At 33.9% G+C, this 19,208-nt stretch overlaps 7 protein-coding genes across 7 annotated transcripts; 5 read left to right on the top strand and 2 right to left on the bottom strand.

Annotated features, from left to right (window-relative positions):
* Nucleotides 1-47: 47 nt before the first annotated feature.
* LOC116351452 (BTB/POZ domain-containing protein 6-like) lies at nt 48-380 on the bottom strand (the record flags this gene model as incomplete). The annotated part of the gene is made up of 1 exon (XM_031783552.1): nt 48-380. A coding segment is annotated over exon 1 (333 nt), but the record flags the coding sequence as incomplete, so codon positions are not given.
* Nucleotides 381-1,317: 937 nt separating this feature from the next.
* Nucleotides 1,318-3,259, top strand: LOC116351448 (BTB/POZ domain-containing protein 3-like). Its single transcript, XM_031783547.1, has 3 exons — nt 1,318-1,508; nt 1,578-1,652; nt 1,716-3,259. The coding sequence occupies exon 3, from the start codon at nt 1,794-1,796 to the stop codon at nt 3,126-3,128; it is 1,335 nt and encodes a 444-aa protein (XP_031639407.1). The 5' UTR covers nt 1,318-1,508; nt 1,578-1,652; nt 1,716-1,793; the 3' UTR covers nt 3,129-3,259.
* Nucleotides 3,260-3,589: 330 nt separating this feature from the next.
* Nucleotides 3,590-5,521, top strand: LOC116351451 (DNA-directed RNA polymerases I, II, and III subunit RPABC4-like). The gene is made up of 3 exons (XM_031783551.1): nt 3,590-3,760; nt 5,215-5,307; nt 5,411-5,521. Exons 1-3 carry the CDS (start codon nt 3,700-3,702, stop codon nt 5,431-5,433), a joined length of 177 nt encoding a protein of 58 aa, XP_031639411.1. The 5' UTR covers nt 3,590-3,699; the 3' UTR covers nt 5,434-5,521.
* Nucleotides 5,522-9,937: 4,416 nt separating this feature from the next.
* Nucleotides 9,938-11,234, top strand: LOC116351445. Its single transcript, XM_031783545.1, has 2 exons — nt 9,938-10,354; nt 10,485-11,234. Exons 1-2 carry the CDS (start codon nt 10,046-10,048, stop codon nt 11,232-11,234), a joined length of 1,059 nt encoding a protein of 352 aa, XP_031639405.1. The 5' UTR covers nt 9,938-10,045.
* A 672-nt stretch (nt 11,235-11,906) lies between these two features.
* LOC116351450 (BTB/POZ domain-containing protein 3-like) lies at nt 11,907-13,935 on the bottom strand. Its single transcript, XM_031783549.1, has 4 exons — nt 13,747-13,935; nt 13,578-13,658; nt 12,851-13,493; nt 11,907-12,752 (listed from the first exon to the last, which is right to left on the bottom strand). Exons 3-4 carry the CDS (start codon nt 13,445-13,447, stop codon nt 12,000-12,002), a joined length of 1,350 nt encoding a protein of 449 aa, XP_031639409.1. The 5' UTR covers nt 13,448-13,493; nt 13,578-13,658; nt 13,747-13,935; the 3' UTR covers nt 11,907-11,999.
* Nucleotides 13,936-14,222: 287 nt separating this feature from the next.
* Nucleotides 14,223-15,922, top strand: LOC116351449. Its single transcript, XM_031783548.1, has 2 exons — nt 14,223-14,328; nt 14,390-15,922. The coding sequence occupies exon 2, from the start codon at nt 14,427-14,429 to the stop codon at nt 15,864-15,866; it is 1,440 nt and encodes a 479-aa protein (XP_031639408.1). The 5' UTR covers nt 14,223-14,328; nt 14,390-14,426; the 3' UTR covers nt 15,867-15,922.
* A 129-nt stretch (nt 15,923-16,051) lies between these two features.
* On the top strand, nt 16,052-17,871 carry LOC116351446. Its single transcript, XM_031783546.1, has 2 exons — nt 16,052-16,254; nt 16,323-17,871. Exon 2 carries the CDS (start codon nt 16,374-16,376, stop codon nt 17,835-17,837), a length of 1,464 nt encoding a protein of 487 aa, XP_031639406.1. The 5' UTR covers nt 16,052-16,254; nt 16,323-16,373; the 3' UTR covers nt 17,838-17,871.
* The last annotated feature ends 1,337 nt before the right edge of the window (nt 17,872-19,208 follow it).

Here is a 19,208-nt window from a genome sequence, read left to right as displayed (position 1 = left end):
AGAGTTCCTCGAAGAAACATCGCGCATGTATCCATACATTCAGTTACGTTGTATTTATCGCCAAGATACATCACCTTGGCAATATTGTCCATCGTTAATTTTGCCCGTCCCAAATAAAAGAATTGCAAAAATTCCTTAAATTCCGTGGCGTTAGCGTCGGGAATTACAACGTCGATTTTTTCTTTCCATGAATCACTGAACATCGCTCGAAAAACATCGCTAACGCTGCCGAGAAGCAATTTGTGGACGGGAATGCGTTCATCTTTTCCGTCGGCTGACTTACAAATAAAATGGAAATCGGCCGTATCTTTGTTTAAATATAATTGTTCACCAACTGATAAAATACCCTTAATAGCGTAGTCGTTCAATGTGCTTGACATGGCGGCCGAAATTCCTTTTATTGAAACCAAATTAATTGTTCTCTCGCTGAAAGGACGAGGTTATCTGAAATAAAAGAGAAAACAAAACATTAAATAATCACGCAGTTTGTGACTCATTTCTTCTTCTTCTTCTTATTCTTCCTAATCTTAATTTCTTACATTCGATAAACAATTGTTACTGTGATACCAAACTGTTTCAGATTAAATGTCGCTGATGTGACTGAGAAAATATGAAAAAACTTAGTTAATTGAAAAATGTTGAAAAGTAAATAAAATTTCGCTGCTTAAATCGTACTTGTTTTGCTTCGTGTCTCTTCTTGTAATATGATCTTCTTGATTTGATTTCTCTTTCGTTTTTCATAAATTTCTTCGTTTTTTTTCGAATGAATTGCGAAGAATGCTTATTATTCTATATTATTATATAATTTGTTTAAAAAATACAGTTAGAAAATTGAATTTCATCACATTTAACCAAAAAGACCGCAAAATAGTTTCAAACGTCATTGTTCAGCAGAATTTTTGACATTTGAAGTGCATATCAGACAATCAACTTATGTTGACAGTACGTGGTTTGAATAGTCAAAATTCAAATAATCGTGAGTTTTGTTGACAGTAATTTCCGGCTTTATGGCATCATCATAGAAGAAGGAGTGTAAAATGTACCAATGCACACATATGTACAAAGTCACGGAATTGAAAAAAATGTCTAGAAAATTTACAAAAAAAAAAAATCAATCGTTGAAACAGTTGAAACCAAATTCTTAAAAAATGAAAATAAAATAAATTTGAAACATTCCAACGAATGTCCAATTCAAATTTGAAATAAATATCGGCTGTCTAACGAATTGAGTGGAACTGTCAAAAGTATTTGTGTACAGATTTTGCCTTCTCCCACAATGACATTTAAAACATTATTGCGTTTGTTATTGATGTATGATTCAGTCTGTATCTTTCTACTGTGATTGTTTGGTTGAGATTTTTTATTGCATTTTTGGCGCTCTAATTACGTTTGTAATCGCAACCAGAGATTTTTTTTAGAAATAACTATCACCCAAAAGAACAAAACAAAAGCGGATCAAAGAAACGTTTTAAATGATCAATGATCATATTACAGCTCGATAAACACAAGTACATTTCAAGCAATTCACTTTCATATTTTGTTTAACTTTTTCATCGTAATTTTTTATATTTTCTAAGATTTATTGAGTGAGCGTTCCATCGTCACGAAAGCCAATCGAAGCAAGTTTGTCTGGTGTAACCGAAAATTTAAAGGTAAGAATTTCGAGAAAGGAAATAAAACTATGTGATTCATCATTAGTTCCTCCTCTATTTCAGTGGCTCGTTGATATCAACGAGATTTGGTTTTAATTCGGCATCTTGATTCCGTGAACGAATTTCGGCAATCCATTAGCCATGTCAACCAAAACTCTCGAATATGCGATCAAAGGTATTTTATTAACCGGCCAAGATTTGTATTTGAGTGAAATAATGGCCGATTTCCACTTCATTTGTAAGTCATCCGATGAGTCCGATGAGCGTATTCCGGTGCACAAATTGCTCTTGGCCGGTATCAGCGATGTTTTCCGAGCAATGTTCCATGGATGGAAAGAGAAAGTCGATGTTGTGCTTCCCGATGCCACAGCCGCCGAATTCAAGGAATTTTTACAATTCTTCTACTTGGGACGGGCAAAATTGACAATGGACAACATAGCCAAGGTTATGTACCTTGGAGACAAATACAACGTCACCGAATGTATTAATGCATGTGTAAAATTTCTGCGCCAAACTCTTACCGACGACAACTATTGCTGTGGCTTCTGGCTTGCCATTCTCTACAATCAAAGCGATTTAAAACGATTCTGTGAGCTGATGATTGCCATCAATACGAAAGCTGTTTTTTCATCGGCCAGTTTTTTGCAATGCGACAAAGACGTGCTGGGCCACATTTTGCGAATGGACACACTGACTTGTTCGGAATCAAAAGTCTTTCGAGCGTGCATGGAATGGGTGAAAAGTACTAGTGGAGCGACCGAACTGACAAGATCCATTGTTCAAAAGTGTCTCGGCCATTTATTTTACGAGTTTTCCTTCAAATCGATGACACCACAACAGTTTGCCAGACTTGTTCCATCATATGGCCGCATATTTTCGGTTGAAGAATACAGTGATATCACTCAATCGACAGCGATTCAACATTTCAAGCCAAATATCTTCAAACAAACACCTCGAACTACAAATCTTTATTTCGATGACATGGAAAAGATAGAATGTGATCGACTGGTCGCATTGGACTTTTCACGGAGTCCGTATTGTATCAAAAGTATTGAAACGACCGTTTTTTCCGTCAATGAACCACTGCTTCTAAGGCAAATCGAGTTCAGCCAAGTGGGCGAATTTAAATCGAATGAATACTGTGCCATCGTCAAATTGTCGACCGAAATAAAAATCGTACAATTGACAAAATCAGCATCTTCTAACGTAGAACTTAGTCTGTACGAAGGGAATACGTACTTGAAATCGGAACTCACTTATATGACTTTGTCGAAGCCAATTCTTATTAGGCCGGGAGTCATGTATGAAATTCAAATGAAACAAACACCAATACAGAACTTCTGCACAGGAAACATTCTAAAGACCGAGGTTCAAATGGAATCGAACATCATTGTACAGTTTCATCGCGATCCGATCGTGGGAAATGATATTGTCGCCAGAGGAATGATTCGCAAACTTGAATTCTATCGATTTTAAATATTACCAACTAAACGAGTCTTTGTCATCAAACGCAATTAAATATATAATAAGTTTTTGGTTTGAAAATCATTCCAATGATATCAATTTCATTTTTTAAACAATTTATAAAAGAAAGAAATAGTACTGAATAAAGCAAAACCATTTTTAAGAGAAAAGAAATCATTTTGAGGCACATTTTTTTTAACTTGCAATTTTATTTTCTCATTCGGTTTTTTGTAGAACGTCTGCGAATTTTACTCAAACGAAATTCCATTTTATGTTTGAATTTTCGCTCCAATGTCGACTACGCTGTTGGTTTGTTATTGTTTACACTTGAATGTGTGTTGTCTGCTTTTCATTATGATTGTATTAGTGAGCTCTAGTTATATGTGTGCAACTTGTTGAATTGTTTCTTCTGGTGTGGCGACAAACGGATATTCAGTGAATTAAGATTTGACGTGCTACTGTATAAAGGTAAGGTGTCAAAATTCTATTTTGTCAAATTGTGTGATTTATTCGGATTCACAAAGTCCCGGTGCTTGAAATTTGTGATTTTTCTAATTTAATTTCGATTTTATATTAATTAACGATGTCTGAACCGAGCTCCAAGGATACAGTACTCAAAACAGCCATGGTTTACGTTTGTGGCGGTAAGATTTTACAAATCATAATTTAATGAAATTGTTTTACACAAACATTGGTGTAATTAGCATACGAATGTTTTCTGAATTGTTTTAAACTACGTAGGTTGCTCCATAATTTTTTTTAAAATGGTACTTATAGTGTTGCCCGATGTAAACCATTGTCATATTCGTAAAGTTTGATGTTTTGGTATGTATTCGTGCCCTGAACCTTTTGTCGTACGAACGCTATTTGTATTGTTTACAGTGACTGGTAAACTGCGACTCAACAAAAAAATGAATTTTACACGTGAAGATTTTCGTAAAATGATTTACTACGATTTTCGAAGTAAATTATCTCAACAACAGTGTTTCGATCGACTTCATTTGGCCTTTGGCAATGAAGCACCAACCCTTCAGACAATTTATAACTGGTACCGAGAATTCCGTTGCGGTCGTAGTTCGCTCAAAGACGAGTTTCATACAGGTCGTCCAAAATCAGCTGTTGTGCCACAAAACATCGATGCTGTCAGAAAACTGATTATGGAAGATCGTCATGTGACCTACCGTGAGATTGAGGCATCTTTGGGCATTTCATCCCACAGCATACATACAATTTTGCATGAACATTTAGCTGTAAAAAAGATTTGCTCTCGTTGGATCCCACATAAATTGACCGATGAACAAAAAATGGCTCGTGTGAGTTGGTGTAAAGAAATGCTCAAGAAATTCAATCGTGGTGCTTCAAAAGACGTTAATAAAATCGTCACTGGTGACGAATCGTGGATATATGCCTATGAGCCCGAAACGAAACAGCAGTCGACTGTATGGGTCTTCCAAAATGAAGATAACCCAACGAAAGTTGTTCGAGCAAGAAGCACTTCGAAGCGAATGGTCGCCTGTTTTTTCGGGAGAAGTGGTCATGTGGCAACCGTTCCACTAGAGGATCGTAAGACCGTCAATTCTGATTGGTATACCACCATTTGTTTGCCCGAAGTGTTTGGTGAAATAAGAAAAAACAACCACCGTCGCAAAATAATTCTTCATCACGATAATGCGAGCTCTCACACATCTTTTCAAACTACTCGATTTTTGACCGGTCAAAACATCGAACTGATGGGTCATCCACCGTACAGTCCTGACCTGGCACCCAATGACTTTTTTTTGTTCCCAAGCGTGAAGAAAAAACTACGTGGTCAACGATTTTCGACACCAGAAGAAGCAGTTGAAGCGTTCAAAACACACGTTTTGGAGATATCACTTTCGGAGTGGCACGAATGCTATGACAAATGGTTTCATCGAATGCAAAAGTGTATCGATCATCTCGGGGAATATTTTGAAAAACAATAAAACCATTTTCGACAAAAAACAACTGTGTTATATATGTTTTTAAAAAAAATTATGGAGCAACCCTCGTATCTGTATCTGTATCTTTTAATCGATTTGTATTTTTCAATGCCAATGCTGTTTTTTGTTGTTGCCAGAATGTCACTGCGAAAACGAGATGCGACCAAAAGATGCAATTCGGTGCCGTGAATGTGGTTATCGGATCATGTACAAAAAACGTACAAAGCGATGTAAGTATATGCAGGAATAGTTGAGGAATAATACTTTATTCCTTTTTTAAATGCAGAAACATAACTTTTTTTGTATATATACGGTTTAATGTTTTTTTTTCAGTGATTGTGTTCGACGCCCGCTAATCAAAACACAAATGGATGGATTAATGTAATTTCTCTTACTAGACTTAAAATGCAATCGGATCAATAAAGTTTGAAATTACAAATTGAACGTTTTTTTTGTTACATTTTGTTTGGTTTTTTGTCAAGTTCAAGGTTGAAATATAAATGCAAATACAGATGTAATAGCAGATGTAAATAGTCTTTTATACGAAACTGTGAAAATAATTCGACTAATAAAATGTAGCTGTTTCGGTAGAATCCACTGATAATGACAAGCATGCTTATGCATATATGCCGCTTTGTCATAGACGTCTTTCATAATATATGATAACGTTATATATGATGAGTTTCGACAGAAACGGAACTAACATCAAATCGTACAGAATTTTACTTTTCCGCACACATAGTGTAAGGTGAAAAGTATTGTAATCGGTCAAAATTTTGAAAACTTCAGAAACATGTTTTCTGGACGTTTCTGAGGTCAGAGAACCCGAATCAGGCCGTTTTGAGCATGGTTTATGTTAATCTGTACGTCGTACGTTGTACGTCGTACGCAAAATTTGTTAGCAAGATTGCGCTCATCGTAGAAACTTAATTCAAAATCTGACTTTACAGGATGATTGGGGGTCCCGAGGAATAGAAATCATTAGCTTTTGAGCGACTTTGGTTGATGGAAAAAAATGTCATGCCTGTAGTGATACCTATGAAAAAGAGTCCAATTTTCGCGAATTTTCGTCCAGAAGTCATACTTAATGTGGACTTAAACACTCAAAAATATGTATTGGGGGGTTTTTTGGCACGAGAAAACCGAAATCGACGTTAGTTTTGAGATACAATCAATTTTTGATACAGTTTCCTTAAAAAAATCACAAAAAAATTGAATTTTTGTATGGAAGCCATGCCTGTATGCTACCTTAATTACGTGAAACTTTGCACAGTCTATTTTTTACACAAAAAAATAACATTCCAAAAGTTTGAAGATATTTCAATTAAAATTAGGGGTACCTCCCATACAAAATTTCCAATTATTGGCTCAAAAACGAATATTTTGTATGGGAGGTACTCTTAATTTTGGTTGAAATTTCTCCAAACCCTCCGAATGTTATTTTTTTGTGAAAAAAATAACCTGTACAAAGTTTTACGCCATTAAGGTAGAATACAGTCATGGCTCCCATACAAAAATCCAAATTTTTTGTGACTTTTGTTATGAAAAGTGTTTCAAAAATAATTTTTATGGCAAAATTAACGTCAGACATGTTTTTTATAGTGTTTTATAAGAAAATAGAATACTTTCAAATGTCGTACAAATGGGTTCAACATGAAAGTGTGAAAAATCTTTTGCGAGTACTTCTGCTATTAAATTAAAAACCTTTACGCCGCTTGAATGGTTTGAAAAATCGAACAAATGTTATTTTGAACTTTCTTAATAAAATACGCAACTACCACCGTGCGGAAAAGTTCGTCTTACTCCCGTAAGACTCTTTATTTTAATACTCGCATTCAATTTGATGCGCGGAACATTTGTGTGAAGCAGACGTTTAGATTTTGTTCAATATTTTTCAAGTCACAGATTTTCGGTAAATTATTTGGTGAAAGCTTAATTCCAACGTTGTTAAACTTCAATATAAGCAAATTAGTTTGGTGTTGGCGGGAATTTGAAAGTAAAAACCGGTTGAGGCGTATTATAATCCCCATTTCTCCAGAATAAGAGTGTTGTTGCAACCAATGTCGGCGGTCATGTCAAGCACATCCTTCAATTACGCGATCAATGGCATTTCATCAACGCGTGAAAATTTATATTTGAACGAGAAGTTTTCCGATTTTAACTTTATTTGCAAATCAGCCGATGGATTGGATGAAATTATTCCGGTTCACAAATCCTTTTTGGCGAGCGTAAGCGATGTGTTCGATGTGATGTTCAGTGATACATGGAAAGGGAATGTGGCCGTTGTGATTCCTGATGCAACATCCGCTGAATTCAAGGAATTTTTACAATTCTTTTACTTAAGACGTGCAACATTAACAACGGACAACATCGAAAGAGTCATGTATCTCGGAGACAAATACAATGTGTCAGAATGTATGAATGCGTGTGTAAAATTTCTTCATCGAATTCTTACCGAAGACAATATTTGTTGGGGCTACAGTCTTGCCATTCTCTACAATCAAAATGATTTGAAACGATTCTGTGAACTGATAATCGCCAGCAAAACAAGAGCAGTTTTTTCATCGGTCAGTTTTCTGGAATGCAACGAAGAAGCACTTGGTCACATTTTAAAAATTGACCCATTGTCTTGTTCTGAAGTGGAAGTATTTGAAACATGTATGGAATGGGTAAAAAGGACTAGTGGGGCGGCCGAACTGACAAGAGAAATCATTCAAACGTATCTTGGTGATTTGATTTACGAAATTCGCTTCAAATCGATGACACTACAACAATTTGCAACTCTCATTCCATCGTATGGCGGTTTATTCTCAGCAGATGATTACAGAGAAATTATTCTATTGATTTCGAAATCATATTCTTTTGAACGATCCAGATTCAGCCAAAATTACCGAATTCCATTTGAAAGTCTTCAGTTTTGTGAAATGGGAAGGATCGAATGTGACCGCTCATTTCCAAACGAGTTTTCACGTATTCCTTATTACCTCCAAAGCATCGAAAAGACCACATTCACCGTCAACCAACCGATGTTGTTGCACCTAATCGTGTGCAGCCAAATAGCCGAATATAGAAACAATGACTACTATCCTATAGATAGTCTATCAGCTAAAATGAAAATTGTTGAAATCACTCAATATTCTCCATACAATGGGAAAATTGTTTTTTATACTGAAGATATTCGTCTGCAATCTTTGAATACATCGAAAATAAAATTGCCCACGCCAATCCTAATCAGACCCGGAATTACGTATGAAATTCAAATGGAACAAACACCATCACCGAATTGCTGCACTGGCACTATGCTGAAGACTGAGGTTCAAATGGAATCGGACTTTACTGCACAGTTTTATGGCGATTCGATCGTTGGCATTGATGGCGTTGCAAGAGGATTGATTCGATATCTTGAATTCTATCGAATTTAAATATATTTTTAAAATGATCGAAGATAAGATTTTTTTAAATCACAAAATTACTATTTAAATGTCACTTGATTGTAATTTCATTTGCTAATCTGTAGAAATTTCATTCAATTGATTGTAGCTGTCAAAAATTTTCGGAGAATTTATTTGTTATTGTTCAATACAAATATACACAATACACAATATTGTGTGTAGCCGGCATTCAATCGTTTTAGTATAAAAACATCAAATACTCACACAGTATGAAAATATATTTAGTATTAGTGGACGATTACACGGACACAGTATAAACAATAAACTAGATTTTTTGCGATTTATACTTTGTTTATATCAAAACGACATACATAGAATATATACAGGGTGTCTCATATAAATGGGCCACTACTGAGGGCATAAATTCCGATTTTTTCTTCTGTTGGTATAATTTTTAAAAATCTGCTCTGATTTAGGAAATAAATTTCTACGAATTTCTATCGGAGTAGATTTTTGAAAACTATACCAACAAAAGAGAAAAATGAAATTTATACCCTCAGTAGAGGTTCACTTATATGAGACACCCTGTATATTGATTCTATTCGAATGATAACGATCCTTCGGACGAAAAATCTTTAGCGATGTCGAATTTAAGAAATGCATAACATTCACTTTGGATTCACTTTGAATGATAAAAATTAAACGAAAACCATCTTGGTCGATTGTTGAGCGCTTTTTTCTACTTTGGATTGAACGAAATAACATCTTATATTTAAATTTTTCCGCACATATTTTGATTACACGTTCGTGGCGTGTGATAGATTAGAGGAACAAAGTAAGAATATTAATCAAGCCCTAAAACTTTCGGACGATTCATTTGTTGTTATCAATTGGACGATTACACAGGCTCAGTATAAACAATACACTGAGATTTCTATTAGACACTGTCTAGTAGTATGACATACTAATACGACTTACATTGATCATTGTATTTGATACATTCGGATGAAAAATCCACAGTTACATGAGCCGATTTTATGAAGCAGTCGTTCTTTTTTTGTTTTCTTCAACATTTTTTACATCAGGTTTGTTTGTATTTTTATTAAATTATTGAGTGAGCATTTACAATTACAAATCTCAGCGTCTGATGTTAACAGAATTGTTGTTTTTTGAATTTTGGAATAAAGAATTTTGATATGTCCTATTCTCCAAAAAAGGAGTGTGAATATTCATTAATTTTTCTCTAATTTCAGAAAAATAGTGTTTTTGAAAACCATTTTCATCAGTCATGTCAAGCATATCGAACGATTACGCGACCAATGGCATTTTATCAATTGGTAAAACATTATATTTGAACGAGAAGTTTTCCGATCTTCGCTTTATTTTCAACTCATCCGATAGATGTGATGAAATTATTCCGGTTCACAAATCCTTTTTGGCAGCCGTAAGCAATAAGTTTGATAATTTGTTCAGTGATTCATGGAAAGGGAAAGTGGACGTTGTGATTCCTGACGCAACAGCCGCTGAATTCAGGGAATTTTTACAATTCTTTTACTTGGAACGGGCAACATTAACAATGGACAACATTAAAAAAGTCATGTGCTTCGGAAAGGAATACAATGTGCCAGAATGTATGAATGCGTGTGTAAAATTTCTGCAACGAAATCTGACCGAAGACAATATTTGTTGGGGCTACGATCTTGCCATTTCTTATGATCAAATTGCTTTGCAACGATTTTGCAAAATAGTGATCGCGATCAATACAGAAAAGGTTTTTTCATCGGCCAGTTTTCTCACATGCAAAAAAGAGACGCTTGGCAATATTTTGGAAATGGAATCGTTGTCTTGTTCCGAAGCGGAAGTGTTTAAGGCATGCATGAGATGGGTAAAAAGATAGGGGCAATTCACTTAAAAATTGCCTTTCTATTATTTAATAATTGTTATTGATTCTTTTTCGATTATTTGTCGATTATTTTAAATTAGATCTATTCTTTTCTTTTATGATTCTCCCCTAGGTAAAAAATGTCAGTAAAAATAAATTGACAAGAGAAATCATTCAAGTTCACCTCGGTGAATTATTTTTCAAAATTCGCTTCAACTCGATGACATTACATCAGTTTGCCGATCTCATTCGAAACAATATGTACGGTGGCTTATTTTTAGCAGATGAATACAGAGAAATTGTTCAATCGATTGCGAAACAATATAATTTTAATCCAACCATTTTCAACCAAAATCATAGAATTCCGTTTGAAAATCTGCCTTTTTCGGAAATGATCAAATGCGATCGCTTATTGTCACTCGATTTTGCACGGACTCCGTATTACATCAAAAGTGTTGAAAAGACCCAATTTTCCATCAATCATCCGATGCTGTTGAAACAGATTGAATGCAGCATAATAAGCATTTATGCATCGAATCAATACTATCCTGTTGAGGATCTGCAAACTGAATTGGAAATCATTCAAGTTTCTGTAGCGGCTCCTGGTGGCGACAAAGTCGTTCTTCATCGTGGAAATTATCATCTGACTAATTTTTGTGCAAGAAATATAACTTTGACGAAGCCGATCCTTGTGAGACCGGGTTTTTTGTATGAAATTCAGCTGAAACAAAGTCCACCACCAAACTGTAGCACTGGTGACATCCTGAAGTTGAAAGTTCAACTCGATTCGAACATTAACGTACAGTTTCATCATGATTCATACATGAAAATTGATAAAGTTGCAAGAGGAGTCGTTCGAAAACTTGGGTTCCATCGTATTTAAAACTGATAACGAGCTATCTTCAAAACAAAATAAAGTCCGAAAATGGGGATACAAACAATTTCAATATTCCGTCATTATCTAAATCAGTCGACCAATTCGACAATTCAAATAGTTGCATTAATCTCTGCGATTTCCAAATAGATTAGAATATAAGTGAACAAGTCAAAAATGTTTAATGAGAGCAATTATGCGGGTCTATTTCATATTATCGGCTTACAATTTATGTGTTGAAAAAAAATGATTCAAAAATGAAATAAAATATTTTTTATAAAATTCTGACTTATTTTCCATTCTATCAATATTTGAACTTAATTTTTTGAATTTTTCTCAACTGTTAATCTGTTGAAAATTCAACTATGGTGGTCTAGATTATGGGTAACTAAAAAATTCCAAAAATCATATAAAATTTTAACAAAAACAAAATACAAAACCCAACGATTTGTTTATTGATTGTCAGAACTTTTAATAAACTGAATGCATTTCGGTCGCATTACTGTGCAGCCATCATCAACGAAACACGCTGTTACACTTTAAAAAAAATTCAAAAAATTCAAAAAAACATCAAATAAGCAGTAGCGAAAAACAATGTATACGTGTGAGAAAAGCGGAGTTGTTAAACTAACAAAAAAACTTAAATGTTAACACTTTTGAATTTTCACAATTGACGTTTGCATTGGCACTTCAAAACTTCAGGAGTCAGAATTTGCGATAAAAACAACATAAATGTCGTTTGTAATCCTAATGAAGAATACACGTTTAGCATTATTAAACTCGATAAAATGCAATCTTGTGTACAATCCCTCTAGCGACTTTATCCCTTTCTCCGATCGGATCGCGATAAAACTGTATCAAAATATTCGATTCCAATTGAACTTCGGTCTTGAGAATGTTGCCGGTGCAGTAGTTTGGCGGTGGTGTTTGTTTTAGTTGAATTTCATACATAAAGCCCGGTCTAACAAGTTTTGTCTTCGAAAAATTTATATATGTAAGTTCAGATTTCAAGTGAAATTTCTTATCATGAAGAATGATTTCTTCGTCAGAAGATTCCGATTCGCTAACTTGAACGATTTTTATTTCAGTCGACAAGCCGTCTATGGGAAAGTAATCATTTGACTTGTATTCACATACTTGGCTGCATACAATTTGCTGCAACACCATCGGTTGGTTCACCGAAAATACAGTCTTCTCAATATGTTTGATGTAATATGGGCTCGTTGAAAAATTTAACGCCATTAGGCGGTCGCATACAATTTTTTCGCTTTCATTGAACTGAAATTTTTTAAATGATGTTCTCAGTGTTTGTTTGAATGCATTCGGTTCAAAGTGTGATAATGCAGTCAATTGAACAATTTCTCTGTACTCATCTGATGAGAATAAACGGCCATAGATTGAAGCAAGATAGCCAAATTGCTGTGGTTTTATTGATTTGAAGCGAATTTTGTAAATCAAATCACCAAGATACGTTTGAATGATTTCTCTTGTCAATTCTTCCAGTTCCAATCCACAAGCACTTTTTACCTAGGGGAGAATCACAAAAGAAAAGAATAGAATTAATCGAAAATAATCGACAAATAATCGAAAAAGAATCTTTAAATGAATTGCCCCTAGCTTTTTACCCATTCCATACATGCTTCAAATACATCTACTTCGGAACAAGATAGTGAATCCATTTTCAAAATATGCTCTAGCGCATCTTTGCTGCATTCCAGAAAACTGGCCGATGAAAAAACTGCTCTTGTTTTGCTGGCGATTATCAGTTCACAGAATCGTTTCAACTCGTTTTGATTGTAGAGAATGGCAAGACTGTAGCCAAAACAAATATTGTCTTCGGTAAGAATTCGATGCAGAAATTTTACACACGCATTCATACATTCGGGCACAATGTATTTGTTTCCGAGATACATGACTCTTTCGATGTTGTCCGTTGTTAATTTTGCCCGTTCCAAGTAGAAGAATTGTAAAAATTCCCTGAATTCAGCGGCCGTTGCATCAGGAATCACAACGTTCACTTTTCCTTTCCATGTATCACTGAACATCACATCGAACACATCGCTTACGCTCGCCAAAAAGGATTTGTGAACCGGAATAATTTCATCCAATCCATCGGCTGATTTGCAAATAAAGCTAAAATCGGAAAACTTCTCGTTCAAATATAGTGTTTTACCAGTTGTTAAAATACCATTGATCGCGTAATCGTACGATTTGGATGACATGATTATTGATCGAAATTTATTCACAAAACCAAATTAAAAATTCTCTCTGAAATAAAAAAAAGTATATTTTTATTATCATTTTTTTTCTTCTTCTTCCTCTTCTTATTCTTCAACCTATAAAATATCTGACCTTGAATTTTGATCGACACAAGAAAATTTACTCTGACCAAAGTTAGATTTTGCTTATTTATTTAGGTCTCACTCAACAACTCTGGAAAAAATATGAAAGAAAATTTGACGTTGAGGTATATTCTCGTTATTAAGTTTTGTAAAGGTTTTGAATATAAACTACATTATACTTGTTTTGCTTTGTGTATGTCGTTGGTGATCAATGATCCTTAAAAATTCGGTTTGATTTCATTTAACTTTAGTTTTTTCTATAAATTGTTTCGCTTGGTTGTGATCACTTATGAAGCATGACATCAAATGTAAAAATTTAAATTAAAAGATCACACAAAATGTCGCGCTTTAACAATCGAGATGTGTGGTTTAACAGGTAAGCAAATCGAATTGAACAACAAAAAACCCGCAAAAAGTAATAAAACTGTCATTTATCCAGAAAGCAGGTAGAAATGAATGGATTTGACATTTTCCGTTCATATTAGACAATAGACACTCATTCAAATTGGAATCGATTTGAATATCGTGGAATGGACATTTCAACTTCTTTCTAAATTTCGAGTTTGCCTAACCAAAGGCTTATGTCAAATACGTATCTATGTATGCGTGTATCGGTTGTTCGTGTTTTGACAGTGTCATGTAGCCGGTAGATCAGATTAGAAATGTCATGATTATTTCATCAATTGTGAAATAGGTTTTTTATAAAATTAATTTTTAAAATTAATAACAATATAAAGACATTCTTCGGCAGCCAGGCTCAGGTATTTTCAAGAATTTTTATTCAAAATTTATAATAATTTATTTTGTGTTCTTTTCCATCAGTAATTCAGAAGAACTGTTTCGTCACTCATAGGAAGAAATGAGTCAATCGCGTGATTTTAGAGAATTTATGCAACCGGTTGCTGGTTCATCGTATGGCGAAAATTCACCGAAATTATTCAAATTGAATATCGATTGTTTTGAAACAATATTCGACTATTTGTCATTGACGGATTTACATTCATTCGGTCAAACGTGTACGAGAATGCAAAAGGTGGCCGGTACATATTTCAACCAGAATTACTCAAGTGCCAATCATTCATGGTGTATCAATGGAATTCATACAAATTGGATTGCAACGTGGGCATTCAATCAATTTGTGCCAAGCATTTCTATCGACCAGTTCCATTACAACTTGGATATCAACAAATGCAATGCAATAAATCGCATTCATCTCTACGATTTACGATTAGATCAGAATAAAATTAAACGATTCAAACGAATCTTGGACCGTGTGGAAACGTTCCAATTCAATCGCTGTGCTGTTGATGACTTTTATGACTTGATATTGAAACACTGTACAAATTTAAAACGATTGTATGTTCAACGGAATACTTCAATTTACCCAGAAGAAAGTAGATACACTTGGTTGCAATACGAATATCCTACTCTTGAGCATCTGGAATTCATACCGTCATCAGATGATGCACATGTTTTTGAACTGAACATATTTTTCATGCTTAATAAAAGCGTTCAAAGATTTTCGACTAGTGAACATTTCTTATGGAACAATCGTCTAATGTTTTTAAATTTTGACGCAAAATTGGACATATTGGAAATTAAAGAAAATAATGTCTTTAATAGAAACAACAGTCCGGAAAGCGGTACATTGTTTTGGAAGTTATTAAACCAACTGTACAATCAAGGTTTTTATAAACGTCTGTATTATTGTATCGATAATGACATTGATAAGGGTCTCAGCATGGAATTGAGTGCGGTCAAAGGTCTTGAGTCATTGCAGTTTTTCACATTTATTGATGTGAGTATTTGCAATGGTTTAGCTCAACTCACCAATCTAAGGGAATTAAGGATTAAAACATCGAATAACATCGATATGGACATTTTAGCCCGTGGTCTTGTGAAACTTGAACGTCTTTGCATTGAAGGAACCATTAATGATATTATACCATTTATTCGTCGATCGACAATATTGAAGAAAATCAATTTGTTGCAGAAATGCCAAATGAATCAATTGTTTGAGAATGTAGATTGCAAAACTTTTAATTTGGTGAAATTGAACGCAGAGCGTGCCAGACTGCCGGGAGCACAAAAAGTGATCATTCATGTAAGCGAGGATCTATACTTGAAAACGAAATGGTCGGCAAGAAACGGTGACACTGACTTGAGCGTAATAGAGTTGCGACGAGCTGATTCGTATCAATGGGATCCCTATTTTTCAGTTGAACGTTCAAAAGCATTCCTGTTACAAAAAATATCCCAAAATAGTTCATTTTATGTTTTCGACTTGCAATCGTTTTAAGTCGATTGAATTTTCCAAGTAATTCCGGAAAAATTATATCATTTTTACCAAATTCAAACAATGACAAAAAAATCTCTATTTTTTTTAACAAAATACTGTATGTAAAAGATTTTAATTTTTAGTCGATATTTAGCTTAAGTTAGATATAATTGTATTCGTCGGATTTTATTTACTTTTCACATATATTTAGATTAATATTTTCAAATACAGAACGAAGAGTGTCAAAAGACGGCATTTGTCTATTCTTTCAAACAAGTTATTAGACAGTCGATACGAACACACAGATGGGTGTCAACTATCTAAATAGACAAATCAAAAGTGACATAAAATGTCATCTGTCATTCTAGTGTGTTATCAATAAATAAAATACATATCAACAGTCTCACAGGTTTTTTTTAACTTTTCCTTTATCTCATTTCACATCAAATATTTTCTGTATATTTTCCAACTTTTCAGGACAAACTGTGGATTTAGGAAAATCAAAATACTTCGATCGGACGACTAAAAATGAGCCACAAAGAGTGTAGTACAGCTACGCCGTGCAGCATTAAAGTGAATCAGTTATCTCAATTGGATCTAAGTCTGAATCAAATGTCTCTTGCCGCTCAATCTATCGAAAAACAACCATCTCCGATTGAACCATCGTTGTTACCGGCCATTTTTAGTCTTCATGTCGACTGTTTTTTCGAAATATTTGAATATTTGGGCCTGAAAGACTTGCATTCGTTCGGTAAAACATGCAAGCAAATGCACAAAGTGGCCGGTGAATATTTTATGGAAAATTACTCGGCTGTGAAAAATGTATGCGAGCTCGATAGAATCCATACATGTTTTGTGGATAAAAATGGGCGTATTAACAAATCCATTCAAACATCGAATTTTCTACAATACATGCCGATCCTTTCAATTCGTGGCCCAATCATCCATTCACTATACTACCTTTGTTCGCGCACCAAAGATTGTGTATCAACCATTCATATATGTTTTATCGATGGCCATCTATCTATTGAACACAATTTCATCAAAAACATATTCCATCCACAAATAGAAACAATTCAATCACAAAATGTCCGTATTTCAGGCGATTTTCACGAATTGGCTCTGAAGTTTTGTACGAACTTGAAGCGGTTATATTTACAACGAACATCATTTGATGACCATCACTACACATGGCTATTGAATGACTATCCAAATCTTTTGCACTTGGAAATAACACCAATAGTACCATTTCACGCCAATGGATTGAATAATTTTTTTACACGTAATGCAAATGTACAGCGTTTTTCGACTACGCCACAAATGCTATGGCATAATAAAGATACGTTTCTAAATTCAACCGCAACATTGGACACATTTGAAATTAAGGAGTTTGAGTGTTACGGAAATAACATTGAGTCGATTTGGTGCTTGTTGAATCAACTGTACAAAAAGGGGTTCTATAAGAGGGTTTTTATTTATATAAAATCCATTGACGCTCATCGCTGTACTCAATTGGCTTCGGTTGATGGTCTGGATTTACTGTGTATTCAATGGTTTTCAACGGGATTCAATTTATCGATTTTTAGCAATTTGAAAGAACTAATCATTTTGGATCGATTGTACGCTGTTGACATAGAGCATTTGGCAAGGAGTTTGGCGACATTGGAACGCCTTTATGTGAAGGATGCAAGCATTGATGATATTGTGCCATTCATTCGTCTGTCACCGACATTGAAAAAAATGAAAGTGATACCAAGAGATAGAAAGAGCTTCAACGGTGCCATGTTGGACATAGCGAAGCTAAACAAAGAACGAGCTGAGTTGACAGGAGCCAGGAAATTAACGATTTATACAAGGGACGATGTGTTTTTGACCACTAAATGGAACACCAAAGATGGCAACATCGACCAAAGCTTTCTTAAAATTAGACGAATGGATTCGTATGAATGGGAACATCAATATTGTGATACATATTTTATTGGAAAAAATTGAAATTGTTGAAGAATTTTTTTTATACTTTTGAATTTTAATTTTAGTTGAACCGAAAATTAAATTGACATTTTTTATGAACAAAAAAAAAATTAAAACTTATTTGATTGGCCACACATCGCATGAAAAATGTATAAAAGAAGAAATTAATTAGCTGTCGTGACTCATAACTCGTGAGTAACGATTTCGTGCTCTGAATGCAGTTCTCAAAAAGTATAAAAGGAATGGACGGACTTCACTTTCTAATCAGATGAGAGTGTATACTTTTTTTTGCTTTGATAAACATTTTTAATATTTGTATAAAAAAATTCCACATCTTCAGAGATTCGTGCACTTTTGTAAGTAAATAATAATTCCCAAATAAGTGTAATAAGATGAACCAAAATATTTACGAAAAATCCGGAATATGTATTTAATTTTTGTGAAGTTACAAATTAAAAAAAAATCATAGCAAATTCTCATAATTTGTGATCTCAAAATACTCGTGATCCACATTAAATAATTTGGTTTCATTTACATTTACTAAATCCACATCTCAAGAGCAATAAATTTCATTCTCTATTCAGATAGTGTATTTTTCCTACCGGAGAGCGTTTAACATTATCATCAACTTTAAACATATTTGTAAGTAGTCCAGTATTATTGATAATGGTCGTTACCACTTTTTCAAAATGATTTCACTGATTATGTTCGTTAAAATAGAAAAATGAACATTGCATTTAATTATTTCGAAAGGCCATTTATGTTTTTTTTTACTAAATGGCTACAGTAAATTATGTTGTGGATTTAATTCGTTGAAATTGATTGGAATTGGTGGAATATTCGGCTTTTATTATTTAAAGTGAATGCACAAAATCAATTCTTATTAAATTTGGCTAATTTGTTAAAATCCCTAAAACATTTGTCATTGATTCTTTGTAATATCTCGTGATCGATTATATTGTTTTAAGTTTTTTTGCTGCAAAAATTCATATTCGATATCGGTATCGTAAATAAGTTTACTTATGTGATAAAAGTTGTTGGAACTCATCGTGTGCCATTAAAAATTCATTTATTGCTTGTATTAAATTATTGATACAAAGCAGTATATTGTGTAACGAGTGGGTTTCAGTTTTCAAAATTAAGAACAAAAAAGATCTCTTTTCACTTAAAACGTTAATGTTTTCATTTTTTTTTTCACCGATATTAGAAATAAGTGATGTTGTTATTTTCGCTTCATACAATAGTATACTAGAGTCTTTTGTTTAAAATTAAACATTAGATTAAATATCAAAGTTTTATCTATGGCTATAAAAAGTGATACATAAAACTGTAGCTGAATTCTAATATATACAAAATATAAATCAGTTTTATAGTCACATTTATTACTTGAGC

Source organism: Contarinia nasturtii, unplaced genomic scaffold (genome assembly GCF_009176525.2).
Source record: "Contarinia nasturtii isolate CC-2019 unplaced genomic scaffold, AAFC_CNas_1.1 Cnas_scaffold_5499, whole genome shotgun sequence".
NCBI lineage: Eukaryota > Metazoa > Arthropoda > Insecta > Diptera > Cecidomyiidae > Contarinia > Contarinia nasturtii.
Note: the sequence above shows the minus strand (reverse complement) of the source record. Positions and strands in the feature narration are given on the sequence as shown.